The sequence below is a fragment of the Hibiscus syriacus genome, unplaced genomic scaffold, assembly GCF_006381635.1.
Source record: "Hibiscus syriacus cultivar Baekdansim isolate YM2019G1 unplaced genomic scaffold, ASM638163v2 tig00110332_pilon, whole genome shotgun sequence".
NCBI classification, from domain to species: domain Eukaryota; kingdom Viridiplantae; phylum Streptophyta; class Magnoliopsida; order Malvales; family Malvaceae; genus Hibiscus; species Hibiscus syriacus.
The window spans coordinates 9080732-9104443 of record NW_024062688.1 but is presented as its reverse complement, the minus strand read 5'-3'; the positions used below and the strand labels follow the sequence as shown (position 1 = coordinate 9104443).

General features: G+C 29.8%; 2 protein-coding genes across 2 annotated transcripts; one reads left to right on the top strand and one right to left on the bottom strand.

The window, feature by feature from the left end:
* Positions 1-4502: 4502 nt before the first annotated feature.
* On the bottom strand, positions 4503-5861 carry LOC120120109 (serine incorporator 3-like). Its single transcript, XM_039139839.1, has 5 exons — positions 5785-5861; positions 5539-5586; positions 5179-5268; positions 4925-5099; positions 4503-4604 (listed from the first exon to the last, which is right to left on the bottom strand). The coding sequence occupies exons 1-5, from the start codon at positions 5859-5861 to the stop codon at positions 4503-4505; spliced, it is 492 nt and encodes a 163-aa protein (XP_038995770.1).
* Positions 5862-20239: 14378 nt separating this feature from the next.
* LOC120119977 (basic blue protein-like) lies at positions 20240-21113 on the top strand. The gene is made up of 2 exons (XM_039139754.1): positions 20240-20478; positions 20737-21113. The coding sequence occupies exons 1-2, from the start codon at positions 20292-20294 to the stop codon at positions 20934-20936; spliced, it is 387 nt and encodes a 128-aa protein (XP_038995685.1). The 5' UTR covers positions 20240-20291; the 3' UTR covers positions 20937-21113.
* Positions 21114-23712: the final 2599 nt, after the last annotated feature.

Here is a 23712-nt window from a genome sequence, read left to right as displayed (position 1 = left end):
AAAATAATCATTTAAGTAAACATGAAAACTAATTTTGTCATCATGCCAAAAAAACAAAAAAAACAAAAGCATTATGAAAAGATGAGATGGTAGGTGGAAGTCATTGTTATGGAACGTGCAAAGGTACCTTGTTTTCTTCATTTTTATGACAGGGTTTTCTTGAATTATTGAGAATGGAGTTCAGAACTAAAACAGCAATGCCTTTTGGTTCCCTTGGTTTTCAGAAGTAAAGTTTCTGTCTTGTTACTTGTCATCTTCCACAATTGCATGAGCTATAATTTTCATCTTACCATGTCTTTATATTTTAACTATCGGTATCATATCTATTGATTAATTATTTTGAATTAGGTTTTACAAGATCCAGTAATCCTCTCAATCAGTTAACTTTATTCTAGTATTTAATCCTAGACGAACTTCTGACATTGTTTTAAGAATCTAATATCTAATCCTACTAGGTCAATTAATTGTTGGTTCAAGCTACATGTTATTAATATATCAAATCAAGGCTGTTCTCTCTCCAAAAACGGTTTATCAGCATTTATAGTGTAAGCTAATTGTATAGTTTGTCAACATTTCACAGCAAAATTAATCAGAACTTAGTATCTAAGAAATTGCAGAGATTATTTACTTTTCCATTTAAACAAACACTACACTGAATTTGATTGGTATGAATAATGAGAGAATAACATTATTTTCCATCAATCATACATCAAAGATATTGTATAAAAAAAGCATTTGCGGCGGCGTACGGAAACGATTCATCTTCAGAATTATAAAACCTTCAACTTTTACATGCCTTTAGACTACAGGTTTCTTTATATGTTTTTTTCTCCATTTTCTAACCCTTTTTCTCACTCACTCTATATATATATATATGTGTGTGTGTGTATACAAGTTGTTGGGTTGTCTTACGTATGATTAATTATATTATTATCCAACTTTTATCACTCGAACTCTCTTTACCTTTACATGCGTTGAGCCTTGAAACTGGATTTCTGTATACATACGTTTCTCTGAAGAAGAAAACAAAAGTAAGTCTAATTTTAGCCTACCTAGGGTGACTTTAGCTGAACGTTTGAATTTGTTCCAAGTTATTTGATGCTTTACCTGGATAGAGTTGTAAATGAACAGAGTGTTCGATAAATTGTTTATGAACCGTTCGTATAACATTAGTGTCAATGTTTCTATTTTGTGGCATTTTTTCCGTAAATGTCACGACATGTAAAAAATTGACAACGTCTGATATAAAAGTTCCGTTAAAAACTTGTTTTTCTATGGTGAATTTATGTTCGAACACGAACACAGTCTTGTTCATTTTAAGTCCGGGCCATCAACAGAATTCCATAATTTGAAAAGACATGCATTGGCCAGCTTCCCCTTCACTCCTTTTGTTTGTTTCTTTGACATGAATCACACGATATGTAGTTTCAATAAATAAAGTTTCATAATACAGCTTTCAAACTTGCTGCGCAATTCATTGTGCAGAAGGCTGCATATTTACTTTAGAAGAAAAAGCTGCCAAAGATGAGCAAGGGAGATTTAATTCTGAAGTTATATATGTATACACATACACATATACATATGTGGTCTTACAACTTTTTTCATATAGCTTTTCTACATTTGATATATATATTATAATATATTGAATTTGCATTAGAGAAATCAATGGAAAGGAAACTTATCCAAAGTTAAAGTAGCCATATTGATATCATAATGCTTTTCCTTTCTGCTGCAATTTTGACTATGTTATATATCAGCCTGGAGATGATGCACAACTTGACCCACGCACCCAAAAATTAAGTAAAGGAAAGAAAAGTACAAAAACAACTTTGGGAGGTTAGAGAAAAGAAATGGTTATTTGACTGATATCTTCAAAGTAATTTTAAGGCATTATAATTATTATTAATAGCAAAACTGGGATTTGGGAGGTTAATTAATTCAATGGTTGAAGTGATGGCACATCAGTTTAAAGGTCTTAAGAACACATGCAGGCCTAGCTAGGCACCATGTCCCTATAGTTATATCCTATATTTGTTGTACAAATTACATGAACGTATTATGATCATGTTGAATTAGGTCAAATTTTAATATAAATTTATCGAATTTAATTTTTGAATTAATATTGAAATCAATAAATTTAATCATCTATATATATATATATTTATATATATATAAGTAAGTGGATTTTTATATCTTTAAATGCAAAAGTCAAAATCAATGTCTAAGATTAAAATTATTGATGGTAACAATTTTGATTTCGTTGGTTATTAATGATTCATTCCTATTGATTTAGATGGAGAGCTGTAATCGGTAAAGTAACGATCGTTGACTGTTGTTTTCTTATGAGATAGATATGAAAGCATAAGAGGAAAGATAAGAGTGTGGAAAAAGAAGAAAATAGTGGAGATGATCTTTCTGTCGGTCGTGATTAAGATGTATTTATAGTGACTCTAGCTGATGGTATCTTGCATATGATAATTTTGATTGATTGTAAGTCACCATGCTAAATAAATTTATTTGTCTTATCTTGAATTTTATTCTAATAGATCATATAAATATATCATAGATTTTGTCTATGTGCTATAGCTTATTCAAAAACTATAATGTTTATGTGTTTGAAGGATATAAATTTCTTAAAAATTTCAATACGTGAAAGAGACTATATAAATTTGAAAGTCCCAACTTACATAAAACTAATAAGTTTTAGAGATGATATTCGAAGATATAACAAAAACACATCAAGACAAATGATATTTGAAATAAGTTTGTCCAATGATTCCACCATGGCTGGATGAAGTTGAAGTTCATCAAAGGGTGAGCTGAGAAAGTGCAGTTGGTAGGGTTTACTTTATCTGACAGACCTTGATGTCACACATTACTAACTTCATGTAGGAGTAGGATGACCCTACAACCGATACCTCATATATTTGCATTCAAGAAACATAAATTCTTTTTACTCAAGACTGTAAGGCTTTCATTAATTGGAAAAGCAAAAGTTTATGACACCTGAAAAAAGGAAAAAAAGTAAAAAAAAAATTGATGACACGATTGGAAAAGGATGAATGGGGTGCAGTCGTTTTACCTGCTAAACAACAAACATATTTTTTCTTGAATTTTAAGATATTTATTATATCCTTAACCAAAATCGTTTGGAATTTTGCAGTGGATTATTCCATTTGACATCGAGCTGATGAAGAAGTGGGAAAAGAATATAACAAGACATTATATTTAAATTTTATTATATGCATGTGAAAATTTTCCTTATTCCGAACTCTACTTAGATTGGAAAATTTCCCATTCCACAATTCACTTTAATGCTAGGAATCGAGTTTTCTATTCATTGGTCGGCAGCAAAAGGACGAAAAATAGAATCAAATTGTTAACCGCTAAGTGTTCATTGGTTATTGGCTGTACGAGGGAAAATAGCATCAAATTCTTTCTCTTTACTTACTGTTCGATTCAATTTTAAAAAGTCCAAAATTTTTTTCCTGCCTAAACGTTAAAAAACTTGATTTGATTTGAATTAACTCGAAATTTCACAAACTCGACTCAACTCGGAATACATTTAAATAAAACTTGATTTATAAAATAATAATTGAATTACTCAAATTTTTTAATAATTAGTAGATTGATTTTCAAGTTTGAGTTGAGTCACTTAACTCTACACAATATATGTATACCACATATGAATTTTTTTTTGAAAAAATATATATAAATATTGTATATGGTTCGTTTAAATTGGAATTAGTTATTACTATAAGTTACAAATATTTATAATTAAATTTAGGGTAAAGTATAGTAATGGTCACTGAACATTTCTGAAGTTTGCATTTAGGTCCCCCAACTTTTAAATCTTGCAATACAGTCCCTCAATATTTATTCCGTTTGCAATATGGTCCCCCAACTTAAACCACAAAAGAAAATTAGGGTAAATTATATAAATGGTAATTGAACTTTTCAGGCACTTGAATTTAGGTCCCCCAACTTTTAAAACTTGCAAATCAGTCCTCAATTTCATTCTAAACCCCAAATTCCAAAGTAATTCAATTTCATTATAAACCCTAAATGAACCATGTTTTCCTTGTATATGTTATTCATTCCCTGGATTTGTTTTCCTGTCTTTGAAAACTGAAGTCCTTGACAGATCAGATATTCTTTTTTCTCATGTTTCTCACTACATTTAGCACAAGAAAATTGTATGAAGCTTGCGGTAAATGGCACTCGGGATGGTGGGGGCTGAAGTGTTCCCTATTGGTCGTATCGATTGTGGTTTCATTCTTCGTTCCTCTGGGTTTTATTCATATGTATGGTATGTTTGCTTTGTGAACCAAATTATTGAAGCACGGAAAATCATCTTTAGACCAACTTATTAATGCATAGCATAAAACTTGACCAAAATTTTGTTCAACAGAGATGCATATTATGTGAAGCTTGAAGCATATAAAGTGAACCTATGTCCATCAAAAACAGGAACTGCAATAACGCGCGAGCTTAAACTCAGTTCAATGCACCCAGTAAGAAATTCCTAACCTTCTAACAGCAGACCAACAGAGGAAAACAACATAAGCGGCCATAATTCCTGAAGATAAAAGACCTCGATTAACCTGCATTGAATGAAATGGTTGTCCTCTTTGTATCAAATCACTTTAGATGAAAAGAATCGATTAACCAGCAGGTGAACAGAATCGCATTCATATAAGCATAGGTAGTCAATGATGATCCATGCTATAACAATTAACAAAGAAGTAAAGCCAAAACATCACGGTAATGAGTTAAGACATTGCCATATTTGTTACATGACAAGGATCACATCTATGCTAGTTATTTCTTCCCCTTTCTCGACAGAGATTGTATTGTCTGTATCATTAGAAAAAGTGCAGGAAAATACTCGCAATCAAAGAAATTGATTCCTTGAGGAGCATACCTTTGAATGCAAGGACATAGCCATCATCACTATGACCAGAATAAAAGTCCATGTAATGAAGAATATGTTGAGAGAACATGATCCTTTAGGGGCATAAAAATAGTACATAGACACAATTCCGTAGATGGAAGCGACGTAAAAAACCGTCGAGGTAAATAATGCAATGGAGCAGATGCTGAATGAAAAGAAGATAGTGATTTGTCAGCAAATAATTACATCATTTTTAAGAAAATGAAAAGTTCCAAAAACACTACCTTTTTTTGCTTTGCTCATCAGGTGCCCAGTATTTATTCCACCATCTGATAAACTCGATCACGCTTACAAGTTGCAGAAGGAGAAAAACCCTGTATCATATGAGCACAAAACTACATATTTAATCAAGAGACCGAAAATAAAACAATAATCTTCATGCAAGTAATGAGTTCAGCCAGTTTTGCTGTGAAACTTTGATTCTGTTTGGTATATATTTTGCTGCAAGTCCATTGAATATTAAATGGTTGTAACATTAGATTACAATGAGCACCATGATGCAAACACAAGAATTCTGTTGAGGGTGATTTCAGAAACGAAAAGATGTTAAATTAAAGGTGGGAACTGAGAAGTATAAAGCATACCTTGCACCGATGCGAGCAACTTCTCCTGCAAGAAGAGAAAATAAACTCCTGAATTCATGGTACCATGAAAAACCAAAAGTTAAATGGGAAAAGAAATACATTTTCTGTAGTTTGTAATTGATATAACTCATAATGATGTAATTGTTTAAGTTGAGCTCTGGTTTTGTTCATAATAGTCATTAGCATAGCATTTCAAGCTCTTAGATTTGGTTCACAAAGCAAACATACCATACATATGAATAAAACCTGGAGGAACGAAGAATGAAACCACCATTGATACGACCAATAGGGAACACTTCAGCCCCCACCATCCCGAGTGCCATTTACCGCAAGCTTCATACAATTTTCTTGTGCTAAATGTAGTGAGAAACATGAGAAAAAAGAATATATGATATGTCTGTCAAGGACTTCAGTTTTCAAAGACAGGAAAACAAATCCAGGGAATGAATAACAGATACAAGGAAAACATGGTTCATTTAGGGTTTAGAATGAAATTGAATTACTTTGGAATTTGGGATTTAGAATGAAATTGAGGACTGATTTGCAAGTTTTAAAAGTTGGGGGACCTAAATTCAAGTGCCTGAAAGGTTCAATTACCATTTATATAATTTACCCTAATTTTCTAACGTGGTTTAAGTTGGGGGACCATATTGCAAACAGAATAAATATTAGAGGACTGTATTGCAAATTTTAAAAGTTAGAGGACCTAAATGCAAGCTTCAAAAATGTTCAGTGACCATTACTATACTTTACCCTTAAATTTAAATATAAACTCGAAAAAATTAAAATACTTAACTAAAAAATTTCAAATAAAAGTTAACTTATAAAATGAAGCTTATCAACTCAATTGATTTGAAAAAAAATTACTAGATGATCCCTATACTTTCCTTTATAAAATTTTCCCCATTAATGGCCAAAAAGTTGCTACATTGGTGATCATTATTTAACGGCTGAACTCACGTAATAATACTGTGAAAAAAATTTATTCACAGCATAATACTCTCCAAGAATTAATTCTTGAGATGGTGCGAATGCTACAGGGGTGAGATTGGTCTCCATGCAGTCGGAGCGAAGCAGGTATTGGTCGCCATGCAGTCGGGGCGAAGAAGTAGGTCGCCATGCAGTCTGTTGAAGGTCGCCATGCACGCTCGGCGTTGTTCTGCATGCACGGTTGGAGGTAGCTGGAAAATAATCATTTACTGGAAACACCCATGGATGATGATTCATATTATACTATTCCTCAATTTTATATTTGTTCTCATAATGCACATATTTTAAGAAAGTCAACCTTCTTAAGCTTTATCATATCATTATAATTATTTTAACCCATTATATTAAAGTTGTGTGGTTGTAAGAGTATTATATTAAAGTGGGGTTGTAAGAGTATTATATTAAAGTATATAAATATTTATTAAACCCATTAATAATAAAATATTATTATTGTTATTAATAGTTTAACACTTGGGCCACATGTGATATACTGGCTAACGGAAATATTGTTCACTAAACAATCTAAATGGTTCAACGAAAGTATTGTTCATTCTAGAGGTCTTAGGTTCGAACAACTGGATCTGTAAGCTGTGTGTACGTTATTAATTATTAAGAAAAATTCTAAATCGATGATATATTGTAATTATCCTATACTATTTATAAAAAAATAATATTTTAAAATATATTATTAAAATACAATATACAACAAATAATATAAGTAACTATTGATTTTACGAACCCTAAACCCTAAAATATTTTGGTTATTGCTGAAAACCTTAAACCTGTAGCATTCGCACCATCTCAAGAATTAATTCTTGGAGAGTATTATGATGTGAATAAATTTTTTTCACAGTCCGGTGTGAAAACAAATCTGTAACCACCATCATGGTAGATATCACCATCCTTTACCCCTTTCATTGCCCTCAACATACTATAGATATATAAAGGTTTTCAGTAACAACAAAAAATATTTAGGGTTTAAGGTTCGTAAAATCAATATACAAAAAATAATATAAGTAACTATTGATTTTGTGAACCATAAATCTTAAACCTTAAAATATTTTGGTTGTTGCTAAAAACCCTAAACCCTAGACTTTAAACCCTAAACCCTAACAATTCTCCATCCAAACAATTTCTTCTTATAAAAAACAAATTTGTAACCACCATCATGGTAGATATCACCATCCTCTACCACTTTCATTTCCCTCAACATACCATGAATTTATAAAGGTTTTCAGCAACAATAAAAATATTTTAGGGTTTAGGGTTCGTAAAATCAATAGTTAATTATATTATGTGTTGTATATTGTATTTTAATAATATATTTTAAAATATTATTTTTTTTATAAATAGTATATGATAATTACAATATATCATCGATTTAGAATTTTTCTTAATAATTAATAACGTATACACAGCTTACAGATCCAGTTGTTCGAACCTAAGACCTCTAGAATGAACAATATTTTCGTTGAACCATTTAGATTGTTTAATGAACAATATTTCCGTTAGCCAGTATATCACATGTGGCCCAAGTGTTAAACTATTAATAACAATAATAATATTTTATTATTAATGGGTTTAATAAATATTTATATACTTTAATATAATACTCTTACAACCCCACTTTAATATAATACTCTTACAACCACACAACTTTAATATAATGGGTTAAAATAATTATAATGATATGATAAAGCTTAAGAAGGTTGACTTTCTTAAAATATGTGCATTATGAGAACAAATATAAAATTGAGGGAATAGTATAATATGAATCATCATCCATGGGTGTTTCCAGTAAATGATTATTTTCCAGCTACCTCCAACCGTGCATACAGAACAACGCCGAGCGTGCATAGCGACCTTCAACAGACTGCATGGCGACCTACTTCTTCGCCCCGACTGCATGGCGACCAATACCTGCTTCGCCCCGACTGCATGGCGACCAATCTCACCCCTGTAGCATTCGCACCATCTCAAGAATTAATTCTTGGAGAGTATTATGCTGTGAATAAATTTTTTTCACAGTATTATTACGTGAGTTCAGCCATTATTTAACATTCAATAATGTTTGAATTGTTAATGCATACTGATAGTTACACTTCAAATAGTGAAAATAATTAAAACTAAATAATAAAGGCGCAAAGATGGGGTTGAGAGCTTACCTCAATTAGTTGACATATTGGGTGAGAATACTATGGTCTCGAATTTGCTGCAAAGCCAACAAAATTGGTCACCTAACACAAAATTGGTCCCATAAATAAAGGCTGTGTTATCTTTAAAAGAAGTTGAAATTATTCATGATTTATTGCCACTTAAACAACAACTAAGATAAATGCTTTTCTTCATTGACTTTTTCCATCCTCATGCACATGCTATTTTTATTTAAGCATAATGTTAATCATTTTAATTTTTTTTTTCTTGAAATACTTTAGTTCATAACATTTTATTTTAGGGTAAACTACATAAATGACCACATAACTAAGGGTTGGATCGCAAAATGACCACTATTTTCAAATTTACGTCAATATAACCACTGAACTATTTTAATGATTTTAATATAGCCACATGTCGTTAACATCTAACGGAAGTGTTTACGTGATAATTAACAAATTGGTATAATTAGGCCATGGATCCTTGTAAAATTATGTATTCATGATGCTGGCACCCTATTTTGTTTTCTTCCATTTTGGTCACTACTTATATAAGATTTGTTTCCTTGGATTTTCATTTAATGCAATTTGACCCTATTTTGTTTTTAATTCGTCTAATGCCTTAATTTGAACATTAACTTTAAAATCTTTTATTCTAGTCATGTATTAAAATTATAGATTAAATCACCTAGATTTTAGAATTAAGTGTTGAGCCAATTCTCACACTTGTTATCAAGATAATACATATGTTATATAACTTGTTCAGGTGTAGACAGAAAAATAAAACTAAAATAACTTGCATTTGAACTCGAGATTAGTTAGTAACCAAGCAAAGCCTTAACCAATAGGCTAAATCTAATATTTAAGAATCAATTAAAATATTTTTATATATTATATATTATATATTATAGTCAATGATAGAAACAAAAATAGATAAGTGAGAACTTAATCAATTAAAATATTTTATATTTATTTATTAATGATTATATATATGAAATTATATTTAAAATTAAATTAAAACTTTATTTAACATACCGAACTCACAGGTACAATTTAAAATCAAAAAATAAATTTAATTTAAATCTTAAATATTTGTTCTTATGATTATAATTTAAACATTAAATCATTTATTAATGATTTCATATATATATATATAGTCATTAAAAAATAAATATAAAAATAATAAATTTAGTTTAAAAATATTAAAATATTAAATCAATTATAAACATCCAAAAGTCAATCTAGTACAAAATCATGAGAATAAACAACCAACTCCCACGTACCTTTAAACCATGTAAAATAAGTAGAGTTAAAATTCGAATGACCTCCTTATCAATGATTTCAACATCAATTTTATAATATGAGTAAACACCAATAATTACAATGAAATATTTAAAAAAAACAATCAAACTCCCCTCAGCCGAAAATAATGATTTCACAAAAAAAACTCTAAACACCGTTCATTACAATTTAATTTGATTATAAATGTATAAAATTAAAATAATCATTATAAATATTATAAACATATAAATTTATCAATGTACATGCTTGTTATATTAAAAATTGGAAAGTCTCAAATACAAAAATATATTAAAAAAAGTTCGCTATTGGTGGAAAAGATATTAACTTAAGTTTAAATTTTAAATAATTTAATTTAATAAAAATATAAATTTTAAATGGAAGAAAACATTTCTCACAGTCTTTAACATATCGGATTTTTTTTACTAAAAAAACAATCGCGTTAGACTTTGGAAAAGATAACATGAAATTGTTTTTTTTTTCCCCTTTGGAAAAGATAATTGAAAAGCAAAAACTTTAACTTTGGGATTAATTGGAGAGGGCAGCAGGTAGCAAGTTCATTTCAGTAAGGTCTAATCAGTTATATTGCTTCCTCATAATTATGGCTATATAGCCAACTTTAGTCTTTTCTATCATGGAACTAAGGTCCCCCTTGCTTATACCAAATGCATAAATTTTATTTGCTATCAAAACTAATCATTTATATTATATATTATATTATTAGAATATAGCAAACCTACTTCCTAATAAAAAAGTGAAAAAAATTTAAAATATATGAAAAATTACTTTTTCACCTCTAAAAAAAATTAATGAAATATATCACCTGATTTATGTTATTAATTTAACGAAATGTTTTATGTCGTACTGAAAATATAAAAAATGATGGGAAAATATAAAAAATGAAAGAAATTAGGAAATCAATTAAATATTCTTTTTTCTTCCATTTTGTAATATATCTAGAAAGAAAAAAATGATGGGAATATATATATATATATATATATATATATATATATAGGACAGATCCAATTACTATGTGTATAACTCTGTTAGTTTTATACATTTTAAGGATCATTGAATAAGAGAAATTAAATGCTGAAATTAACGATAAAAAAAAAAAATATATTGTGTGTATATATATATATATGCGCGCATGGGAAGAACCAAAGGAAGGGCAAAGAGACTCTTGGCCTCGTCAATTATATTTTTAATTATTAATTAATATAGAAAAAATATTTTTTAAATAAATAAATAAAGGAAAATTTATCAAGTCCCTTAATTAAAAATTTGCATTTATATAAAATAAAAAATTATTTTAGTCTCCACTATAATATATTCCTAGTTCGACCACTGTATGTGTGTGAGATTATCTTTAAAGTGTCGATAAAATTTCTGTAATTATTTATATTTCATTTACTGGTCAATTATTTTATATGGAGTATTATATAAACTTATTATGGAGTGTTATTTCAATTCAGTTCTGTTAGTATTTAAACTTCAATTTAACATTGTTACGAGATCATTTGTGAGCTTTGAGAAGGATAATACGCAAATAATGATTTATTGTAGATTAAGAATTGATGAAGGCTTTTGATACAATATTAATATCATATAAATAATATTAATAGTAAAACTTAAATCCTATTCACTAGATATGAGATTATCAACATACCTCGACATAATAAATTTGTTAGGTGATTTTATAAATATTATGAATTTAAATATCATAAAATTTAATTCAGTTACTTGTTAAGTATTCAAATATCATTTATAGATATAAATATTAAACCTTTGAACATGATAAAAACAAACAAACAACGTGGAAAGAAGCAAAAACAAGAGACTGAGGCAGTGATTAAGCAAGGCAACAACAAAAAAAACACACCGCTCAGGACAGTACCTAGCAAATTTACCACGTTAAACCTTAACGTAGAATATTATATGTTGATTTGGTTGGCCAAATGGTGATGTTACCGAGGAGTAAGGGCCCATGTATCACCCTTCATGGGAGACACACACAATGCTCACAGAATTGCCCTCTTCCTTACACCACAAAAATCAAACAAATCAACACAATACGATCCCTTTGCTTTCCCACCTCATATTCTTCAAACCTTGTCCCACACGTCGAATTTTATATTAAGGATATATTTATAAAATTTTAAAGAAAACCGAATTTAAAAATTTTAATAGGGACGATTGTCCTTCGTCCGCTCCCTCAGACCATTCCGATCCCACATCTCCTCCTTTGAAAGCGTTTGCCTACTGCATCACTCTCTATTCTCGTTCTTAAATCTTTCTTAATGTGCTCCATTGATCCATAGCCGTCGGATTTTAATCACATCAACTTTATTTTCCATTAGACTATGTTTTCAGAGGGCAAATGAAAAGATGTCAAGTAAATTGTAGTGGTTTCCGTCATCATTTCATTCATCACTTTAGTTTCCTTTTTGGTATATCAAAAGACCACTTTTCTTTTTTATAGCAGTCAAATTAATTTAAGAGTAGTGCATATATGACATACATTTATCATTATCTATATAGATAATAGATGATTTATTGATGGATTAATTTGGATATAATAATGTAAATTAAGTCTTATTATAAGTATGGTTCTTTAAATTCAATTTATATTCATAACGTCATGATTTAAATCTTTGATCTTACTTAAAAGATCTAATATTTCATTCTAATAGATTAATCAATCATCGATTCTCTTATTAATATTAAATCTCATCATGTGTACAAATTATATTTGTTTATTTTATGTTCTAAATATATTTTAGTTTTGTCGAGTTGGGTAAAATTATAAAAATAATAAATTTTTATGCTAAATATTTAAAATTATTATATATTTTTTGAAATCTTGAATCCAATTTATCTAAATTGAAGCAATTTCATGATAATTAATCTATTAAAACCATTTTAATAATAATAATATATAACTTTTTTTTATTAATATGGGATAAGTAGAACATTTGTCATCAAAATCGCTTAATGAGTGTATAATATAAAATTTTTAAATTTGACGATTTGTCACATAAAAACTTTGACTAATTACTTGAATTTCTAAATGTGTTTATGGAGTAAATGAATAATGTTTCACAATACTTTTTACCTTTAAATCTAGATGAGTGATGTCATTTTTTTTATAAAATTTAATTCTAATCTTAATCTTATTTAGAAGGATGAGAAGAGACTCTAAGATAAGAATAAACCCTCCTAATGAATTTAGAATTCTTAATATAAAAATATAAAAAAACAAAAAAAAAAACAAATTAACCAAATTATATATTTATTGAGACGAGTGATATCATATTATTGTTTAATATTGTAGATAATAAAAAATTAAAATAGCGTAGGGCATCAACTTTTAGACCGGACCTTTTCGATTGGTATTTAATTTCTTCCATAGAAACTAAAACCAAACGCATGGATATGTAAGTGAGCTTACGCTCCGAAAAGAAGAGAAACCCCACATCTTCTGCAGATAAAAGCAAAGCCGTGAACAAAGATGATTGGTATGTTTTCCCCACTTTAGGGTTCACCATGTCAAAGAAACATTTCCTGAGGGAACCGACCAAGCCTCAAAAGCCACCGTCACAACCTCCTCCTCCTCCTCCACCACCACTTTTTGGTTCCCCCACACCTCCTTTTCTTTCCAGTTCATTGCCTTTTGTCTTTGGCCAAGCTTCTTTAATATTTGCAAATAAATAAGTAAATGCCGCATTAGCAATTAATTTGACACCAAGACCATAGCACCCTTCTCCACTTCTAGTCGGCAAGTTTAACTGAAAAGTCGACCAAGTATATTAAACGATTTTATTGAGATTTTGATCTTTATAATTAAGGTGATTATAAAATAATATTTGTTATAAAATAATATTTTAGTTTTAGAAGATATTATAGCTATGGATAAAGAAAAGGATTTTTGAGTTTTGAAGCTCTGTTATAAGGGTAAATTTTCTTACAAAAATAACATTCTTCTTATTAAAACGAAAAACTCATGGAAACCTTTTACGAGTATAAATAAATATCAAGCATAAGATATTATGCTTACTCCACTCAACAAGGAATCTCACATTAGTGGATGCATCATCAAACTCATCATGTGAACATGTTTACCAAAGCCATTTGTTGAATTACTCCACCCTCTTTGGCATAAATATATGCAAGAGTCGTTGTTAGGTGCATCTTGTGTTGCTAATTCAGGACCATAAGTAGAAATGGAATCAATACTAGACAATTCAAAAGGTTACATCATCTAATTTTAAAGTTAATTATATTTTTTTAAATATATAATCTGAATTTTGAGAGGGATAAATTTAATTTGACAACAAGGAAATTGAATAACTGAGCTTCTCAGGTTAAAACAATCTTAGCAACAACAAATGAAATAAATTAAGTAGGACTGCATGCATGTAGGCTGCAATTGACCTATTAATAGTTTGATTTAGAGTTGATATGATAACAATAGTTTGATTTATGATTTGGGTTTTGGTTGTACGTAATCATTAGTCCATGCATGATTCATCAAAGGCTAAACCAAGCTGTAAGGGCATTGTAGTCATTTTATGAAACCATAAAAAAAATCTCCACATACTATTCCAAACTAAACACTATATTAATATTATCCTCACTTTAATAATTAAGAAAGGGCTATTTGGTGAATTCATCAAACCAAATTCCAATACACCTTTCATATAAGCTTCCATGTTACTTTAACTCGGTTCAGCTACAAATGTGTATCGAGTTTTCATAACTTTTTAACCTTCTTTCCTTTCCTTTCTTTGAAGATTTTCCATATCTTTTTCTCTTATTCTCACCTTCCTTCTTCTAACCTATTAGCCTTGGTGCTGGTTCATGGATATTGAACCCTTGTGGATTCTTGGGGGTGGTTTTTTCTTATTTTCTTTGATTGTATGGCACCTGCATCGTCATCATCACTCTCTCACACCTTCGAAAAACCCCATTTTCCCCTTCTGATCCTCACACTTTTCTTCCTTTTCATTCTACTCCTCAACCTCTCCACAAACCACATCCACTCCTCTAATGTCACCCCTTCAATTCCTTTCAAGAGGATCCTCTTAAACAACTCATCAAAATCATCAACCGTGAACTCATACCCCACCGAGCAGGGCTCGGCGTCGTCGAAACCTTCACGTAGGGAGTTCGGAGCCGAAGCTCACGAGGTTCCGAGTGGTCCGAATCCTATTTCCAACAGGTAAAACTTTGATTCGTGGGGGTTGAAGATAATAATGAGTCTTGAAGGCAGAGTTATTGTTAATTTGTTTTTTTTCTACTTATATATCTTTCACTATTAGTACTGTGTTTAGTCCCACCATTAATACGTCTTGTCCTCTCTAAGAGGAGTTTGTTGTTACCTTTGTTGTCATCGTCATCGTCTCTACCATATTACTTGTTTTTTTTTAACTAGAAATGTATAGGAAGAGAAGTACTCTATATTTTTCTACTTGTATGTATGATACTATTTATTTCATATATAGAAGATTATGGTATGGTTTATATATTTCCTTTTGATTACATGTAAAACATGAGTCCAGTAAGTTCATGCAGTAGAGATTCAAATCTCTGCAACCTCTTTTTGTTAATATTTTTGTGAAGATCTCGAAACTATAAAACAAAAACCCTAGAAATCCAGTCAGTGGCGGATCATGACCTAACATAAAATTGTATTTGTGTTTACATGATACAATATTGTTAATATATTCCTAGATATTTTGGATGGAATTACAAAAATAGATAAAGGGAAGGAAAGGGGAGAAAGATTAGCATGTTTTAAGTGAGGGAGCAGTGCATGGATTTCCTTTCATTCTTTTCCCCCTGGTTTTGAAGCGATACGGGGAGGGAAGAAAGGGAATCTGGTCTGCTGGGAGCAGCACTCGTCAGAACAACTGTGTGGCACAGTGAAGAAGAGGTGATCAGAAGAACCAGTTCTTTTGTTTTGTCTGAAAATTATTTTGGTCAGTCATTGGTTTTGTCTTCACGTAATTCGAGAAAGTTGAGATGCCAAAGTCATGATTTGATCATTATTACTGTATCATTTATCTTCCCTATTCTTCAATATAAAGTGTTATCCAATCATATGCTTTTTTCTCATTCAAGTAATTATTATGTTTTTTTGGGGGTCCAAAACATCTTATTTTTATATGTTTCAACAATTTTATGGGGTTGCATTCACGTAAAAAAGTTTGATCCTTGTCGGAACATTTTAACTGAGTGACAGTCAACCCTCAGCTTTCAGTAAAAAGTAAAAAAAGAAATGCCTAACAGTTGGAGTATAGTTTTGGGTTGGATTAATTTGAGTTTTAAAATTTATTCGGGGTTAAGTCAATGATAAGATTAGATTGTGCATGTGGAACATTCAGGTTTGAGGTTTATGTATTAGTTTAGAATCATTTTAGGGTTTGATCACTTTAGGCTCACGTCATTTCCAGTTATTTGTCATAATTCTTCTAAGTTTAGATTATTTAGTTGTTTTGGATTTGAATCAATTTTAATTTGAGTTATATATGGATAACATGCTCCAATTTTCAACATTTTTGTTTCCATAGCAGGGTGTCTCTTTATCGATCATATTTGATTATATGTTACGTAATTTTCTTGATTCATCTACTAAGCTTTATTACTATTCCATTATAATGACTAAATGGTTTAGTTTATAATTACTTTAGCTTTTGTAGTTGCAAATGGTGGATGGATGTTCTCTTATTCCAATTCTTGCATTTTTAAGGGACTGAGTGATGTTATCACCCTGCAATTTCATCCATATTTCACATAAATATTTGTATTCATTAGTAGCATCGAATATAATTTACAATTACGGAATAAGAATCTCTTTGTGCAATTCGCTTGAATAAAATAAGAGCCCCCAAAATTTTTAATTGCATTGCTTTTTTTAATGATCGTTTAAATGCTTAGCTTTAAAATTTAAATTTCACGACAAATTTTGTACAATTATACGAGATGGACCGTGAGAGAGATTAGGCTATTGCAGTCATACTTCTGAAAATTTAAATATTCACATAGTTTAAATATATATTTATATATTAAAATGTTTTTTAAAATTCCTTTTATAAAAGAAAACGTACGCACATCTTTAAAGAGTTTTAATAGTCGGGCTAAAAAGACAGTTTCGACGATTAGATAACTAATAAATATGAAAGGAATGAAAAGTGAAGGAAACGGTTATAAAGAGATGATAATAATATTTTGGGTAAAATATTGAATTTTATCTATTGACTCATTTATACCATTTGACTTTTTATTTTATTTTTGGGGTGTATCTATTTTGTCACTAAATTTTTAAATAATTTTCTTTTTTACCACTATACTTTCCGACCGCCGTCGACAGCCAAGCATCGTCTTTTATAGGTCATATGTCTCGGTAAGGTCGATACCAAAATGTTAGTATTTCACTCTTATTTCTTTTCGTAGAATTAGTTTTCCATGAAATCCACTCAAAATCGACGAAAGTCCATTTAAAAACTAAACATATTAATACTTTGATCTCTTTTAATGACCAACCAAATGAGACTAGTTTTGAGGTACGTTGTTCGTTTTCTTAAAATAATACTTTTCACTGTTCATATTTTTTTTAACAAACACATAATCATGTAAATCTAATAAAGTCTCAAAATATCTAATAAATGGTAGATTTTTTGTGTTTAATTTCATCGATTTTGAGTGAATTTCATGGAAAACAAATCATATGAGAAGAATGAGGAATCAAATGAACAACGTAGATTTTTTCCATATTTGACACAGCAAACATTTCCTCTACTTTTTTTTCTTGTAATATTTCTTCGAATTGAACAACACCAGTTGAGTTCCATTTCCTCATTTTAGTTGTATGGAATTTTGAAGGTCCTATTAATATTAGGACAACATCTACTTTTAGATTTATACCAGTTCAGATAAAAAAAATGATCAATTCTTTTTCTAGTAGAATGATCCTTCCACTAAAAGAATAGATCTTTTAAGAAAAAGATCAAACCCTCAATTTTAAGTTCGAGTAAACTTATTTAAAGTTGTATTTTAAATCCTCTAAAATTAATTTCTAACCTTTATTACTTACATGAATAATATTTTACAAAAATAATTCCTAAATTTCGGTATCACAATTAACGATAAGTTCTAACCCATTTTAGTTGGGGTTTTAACATAAAGCTTGTTTATACTTTTAATTTCATTTATCATGTATGTATGCTATATTTGACATATTCATGTCGGTACATAAATTATTTACATGTTTAGCATTTAGACCCTAAAAATAGCTTCTTCTTTTTTATTAATTCAGGGTAAATACAATGTAGTAATTGTTTACAAATAATTGTCAATCACTTAGCATTAAATGTTTATATTTTTAGTATTTATGATGTTCGAATTCAATACCTTAAAAAATAATAACTCATTTATTATTGAGATCACTTGATTCGTAAGGTTAACCAGATTTGTTGGAGATTGAGTTTAACATAATTTTCGTGGGAGAAAAACTATTTCGGATAAGTGAGAATAAATTTGGGTTGAATCTGACTTTCAGGTAGTTGTTTGGGTAAACTAGACCTTAGTAGGTTGGGCTGACCTAGACAAAAGTTGGGTTTTGTCTTAGTTTTGGGTGGACCTGGATAAATGTAGAAGCCAACAATGAAAACAACTTAAAATTAGTATATAAAAATTATATTAAACATTTTTATTTACTTGATATAGTATTTTAAAAATATTTATTAGAAAAGATATTTTTGACAAATTTTAAATCTAATCTTAATCTTATTTGGAAAGGAGTGGAACAAGAGACTCTAAAGGAAGAAAGGGGAGTGCTCCTAGTAGACCTAGAATCCATAACCTAAAAAAATATAAACAATAAAGATGAGTAGCTTGACCAACCGACCAAATGTATTTGTTCTCTTATAAAATAACTTTAACACTTAATGAAATAATATCAAAAAGAATAAAATAATACTACTTTATAAAAACAAAATCTAAAAGTTTAAAATTAATATAAAAATTAAATCGAACCAAACTACTATGAATGGTCCAAAAATATCTGACTACTGAACATTAGTGATAAAGAAGTTAAAAGTCCATGAATGAGATGAAGAATGTCAAAAATCATTAAGCTCATAAGGAACAAAATACAAGCGGTCAAGAACTCCTTCGAGTTTGAGTTCTTAAGAACATATTATTAATGTGTTGCAGACATCCTTAATTCTTGTTATGGAAAAGAGTAGATAGTGGCGAACAATGGGAAATTGGAATCTTAGAATCATCTGCTAAGCAAAAACAAAAACCACCAACCAAAGAGCACAATATCTAAAAGAAACCCTTAAATAAGGTGTGTCATTGGCTAAACAAATACTCACGAGAAAGGAGAACTCTAAAAAGTAACTTTTTAGGTAAGAAACGCTTGTCAATGCACCTTTTCATCCCATTTTATTAATCAAGAAAGTGGAACAAGCGAGTTTTCATTGATTAAGAAAGAGCTCACGAGATTTATAGTTAATCGTATTGTAGCTGTTTGCAATTTGTGAACGAAATATAACTAAAACAATATTAACATAAAATATACATAGGAAATGAGATTTAACGTGGTTTAATTTTATTTTTTTACGAGTAAAAAGATAATAATCCACTGTAAATATAAAGATTATGAAGAGTACAAATATATGTTATCTCATATATATCAAAGTACAATATATATATACCAAAATAAGGTATATCCCAAAATACCGTCCTAATATCCTTATCAAACATATCTCTATAACGTAAACCTCAAAAGTTGTAGAGGCTATAAAAACAATTATATCCTTGTGGTATTTCGTGTTTGTTGTGTTTTCTATTGTGGTTGGTTTTGAGTTGAGTGTGTAGGTGTTTTATTGTTTTTGGATGATGATTGTCAGATTGTATCTAATTGAGTTGTACCTAGTTGTGTTGTACTCTTTTCTTCCATATAGATTTAGGAAAATTTTTAAGAGACATACAACTTAGATTTTGAGATGATTTGTTTAAATCCTTAATAAAATCATAATTGTCGAAGATTTATTGTTTAAATAAGAAATCCAACTTAATTTATAATTAAAAATTGAGTCAATATATAAGGTTTATTGTTATTTAAATCCGAGAAGAATATAATCAAATAAAATTTATTTGTCATTACGAACACTTTATACATGTCCTTTGGTGGGGAATATTATCTATAAAATCCAACCAAGCATGCATTTCCATTTTGTCAAAATCCAACATCAACCTCTTACAATAACTTGGTATTCAATACCCTTTCCAGCTTTAAGAAAAATGAGTAACCACCAGGGAAGATGCAGTTCAAGCTCAGCCATAGTTGTTGCTTGCACTCTCATTTTGGTCTTAGCTCAATCGGAGATCACTCAGGCTAAAACTTTTACAGTGGGTGATGCTTCAGGCTGGAGTTTTAACGTTCAAAGTTGGACAAAGGGGAAAAAGTTCAAGGCCGGAGATGCTCTTGGTATCAATTGAATGAATATATATAAGGATAAGATCCAATTACATTGTAACATTTTCTAATTTTACACAAATTTAAAATTGTTGGATGAGTGGAAATAGACGAACGAGATTATTATAACAAAATGAGAAGATATTCACTGTAAAAGAAAAATAAGAATTAATCTCAGCCTTCTATTTTTACTCATCCAACAATAGCAAATTAAATAGCTAGTGTTTGAGTTATATATATTTAGTTAGCTGATTTAATGCTTTGATGCAGTGTTCAATTACGATCCATCGGTGCATAATGTTGCAGCAGTTGATATGAATGGCTACAACAGTTGCTCAGCTTCTCCAAGCTCTGCGGTTTACGGCAGTGGAAATGATGAGATAAAACTGTCGAAAGGAAGAAATTATTTCATTTGCAGCATTCCAGGCCATTGTGATGGGGGGTTGAAGATTGCTGTCGATGCTGCTTGAAAGTGGAAACAATGTCAATTCATCCATACCCAATTTAATCCTGGTTGGTGGATGGTGCATGTGCTTTAATAAATAATAGGTTATCTTTTATTTTATCTTCTCTTCCAACTACTATTTTCACTAGCATATATATGTATAATGTTTATCTATAATAAAATCAAGATGTGTTTTGTAACACCCTTAACCCGTATATGTCTCGATATACGAGTCAAAGATGTCACATCAACTTGAAACATTTACTGAACTGAAATTTCCCTAAAAATTTGTTTCTTTGAAAACACTCTTATTCTAACTTTAAAAATCTATTTTAAAGTATATCTCAACTTATAATTTATTTCTTTATTATAAGAAAATAAAATCATTTGTTAATCAGTAATTTTACTAAACCACGTCTTTTCGTAAAATCTTTTAAAAACATAATAATGTAATAAATTTTTGTCACACATAGATACTGATAAAACTAAACTAAGTAAAATAAACTAAAATAATTCTAGTTTACTATTACAAATCATTTAAAATAAATACGATAAATAGAAACTACTGACATAATTATACATGCCACTATAAGTTAAAAGAAATATCATAAATGTCTTACTGATACTGATGATATGTATGTCTTTCCAAAAAGATGCTCCGATAGCTCCTTACTGATCGTACTTATCCTTATTAGAACCTACGCAGGAAAATCATTACGCGCTAAGTATAACTTAATGAGGCAGTAATAATCTAAGGTGAGAAAAATCTGAAAATATCATAAACATAAATAAAATAATTCAACTTAAAACATTAAATTGGAAAACCAACTTATCCAAGTCAATTTCTTCACTGAGACCTGAAATTTCTTTTTAAATCATGAACTCATGAAAATTCTGATAAATCATATTTGATAAAATAAGCATATCATGTTTTCTGTCAACTGAAAATCATTCACAACTTGCATATTCATTTTCATAGCCCAATGAATATTTATGAGAACATAAGATACGTGAGTGTTGAGTTAATCGATCGACGAAATCGGCCAAAAGGGGGTGAATTGGCAATTAAAAATTTGGTGGAAACTTTTGCAGAAAATTGAAAGTAATTGCACAGTGATTTACAGTGGTTCGACTTTCTCAATCAAAGTCTACGTCCACTACCTTAGCTATCCACACTAAGGATTTTCCAACAAATTCACTAATTTGTTCTTTCTTTTGAGGCCAAAGAGATAACCTTACAACTCCCTCAAGAATATACCCCAATTCTTGAGAACACTCTTTCTCAAAGAGAATATTACAAATTCACAAACTTAATGAAAAACCTCACAAGGCAAATGTGTTTGCACAATTCTAGAACAAAGAAAGAACACTCAAGAATAAATACAATTGAGCACAATAAGTGTTCTTGAAAGCAAAAATGAATATTGAATGAAAAATAGGCTTGAAATGCTCAAACTTGAGGTTTGATGTTTTCTCTTTGATTTTCTCTTGATTCTTGATGATTGTTGTTTCTTGTTGTTGATCAATGGCTTCTAAGCTTGTTTAAATACTCCTTGAATCACTTCTGAACGTTGGGGATCTTTAATGAAGTCATTAAAGCCGTAATTGTGTGAAAACAATTAATAAAATCAGTTGGGAGCGTGTGTGCGTCGATGCATAGGGCTAGTGCATCGGTACACTATGTGTAAAATTCAAATATTTCGACCGTTGGAACACTTAGTGCATTGGTGCACTAAGGGTACATCGATGCATAAAATGCATTTGATGTTTTAAAATAGCCTGAGTGCATCGATGCATGGCTTGTGCATCGATGCATAAAATGCATTCGATGTTTTCATAAAAACCTGAGTGCATTGATGCATGGTATGTGCATCGATGCATAAAATGCATTTGATTTTCAATTTATTCAATGGTGCATCGGTACACTCTTTTGAAAGATTGATTTTAGGCTCGTTTTTGGTTTTTGTGAAAATTGTTTCAAAAATATTTTAAGATTAAAACACAATTTTACACTTTAGTAAGGATTGAAATTGATATTTGAAAGACTTGGAGTAATATTTTGATATTCGAGTAATTAAATCAAATATACTTAGAAAATCATTTGTAAAATCTTAAAATTCATTTAACTTAATTTGTTATATCGAAACATCAAAATGTTTTCAACAGTGAGTAAGGTGCACACTATGCACAACACTATGTAAATCGTAACTGATATTTAGATATGATGCACTTCAGTGCCATCATAACCTGAATAAGCACCAACAGTGCTGGACATTAATACACGAATGTATCAAAGCTGATATGATAACATTGATATAAGAATGTACCAAAGCTGATATGATAACATTGATACACGAATATACCAAAGGTGATATGATAACATTGATACACGCATGTATCAAAGCTGATAATACTCAACTAATAGCATGCCAAGTGTACCAACAATTCTCACTATTACACACACAATGGGCTGACGTATCATAATAATTCTATCATAAAAATATCATGCTTGGGTAGTTCATACCCTAAATCATTCATAAAAATGATATAGGATATTATAAAAATATTCTTTATAAACTTTATAAATCATGCTGTAAATTGAAATGAGGTTGACTTATCGCAAGTCGTCATCGATCAAAATAATTAAATAAATAGCAGTACTCACCTTTGCCTCACTACAAAATTTGTATATAATAATCCTAGTCACGAGCTTTGTCATTTCCTTTCGAATCGTTCGAATTGCTAGATTTAACGTAGTCTGACAATACCAAATTATAACACAAAAATTGTTTGAACTACAT

Coding starts and splice junctions, on each gene's coding strand:
- LOC120120109 (XM_039139839.1), bottom strand. CDS start 5,861: ATGGCACTCGGGATGGTGGGGGCTGAAGTGTTCCCTATTGGTCGTATC. Junction 5,587..5,784: donor TTCATTCTTCGTTCCTCCAG/GTTTTATTCATA, acceptor CCATGAATTCAG/GAGTTTATTTTCTCTTCTTG. Junction 4,605..4,924: donor CTATGTCCTTGCATTCAAAG/GTATGCTCCTCA, acceptor CATTCAATGCAG/GTTAATCGAGGTCTTTTATC.
- LOC120119977 (XM_039139754.1), top strand. CDS start 20,292: ATGAGTAACCACCAGGGAAGATGCAGTTCAAGCTCAGCCATAGTTGTT. Junction 20,479..20,736: donor CAAGGCCGGAGATGCTCTTG/GTATCAATTGAA, acceptor GCTTTGATGCAG/TGTTCAATTACGATCCATCG.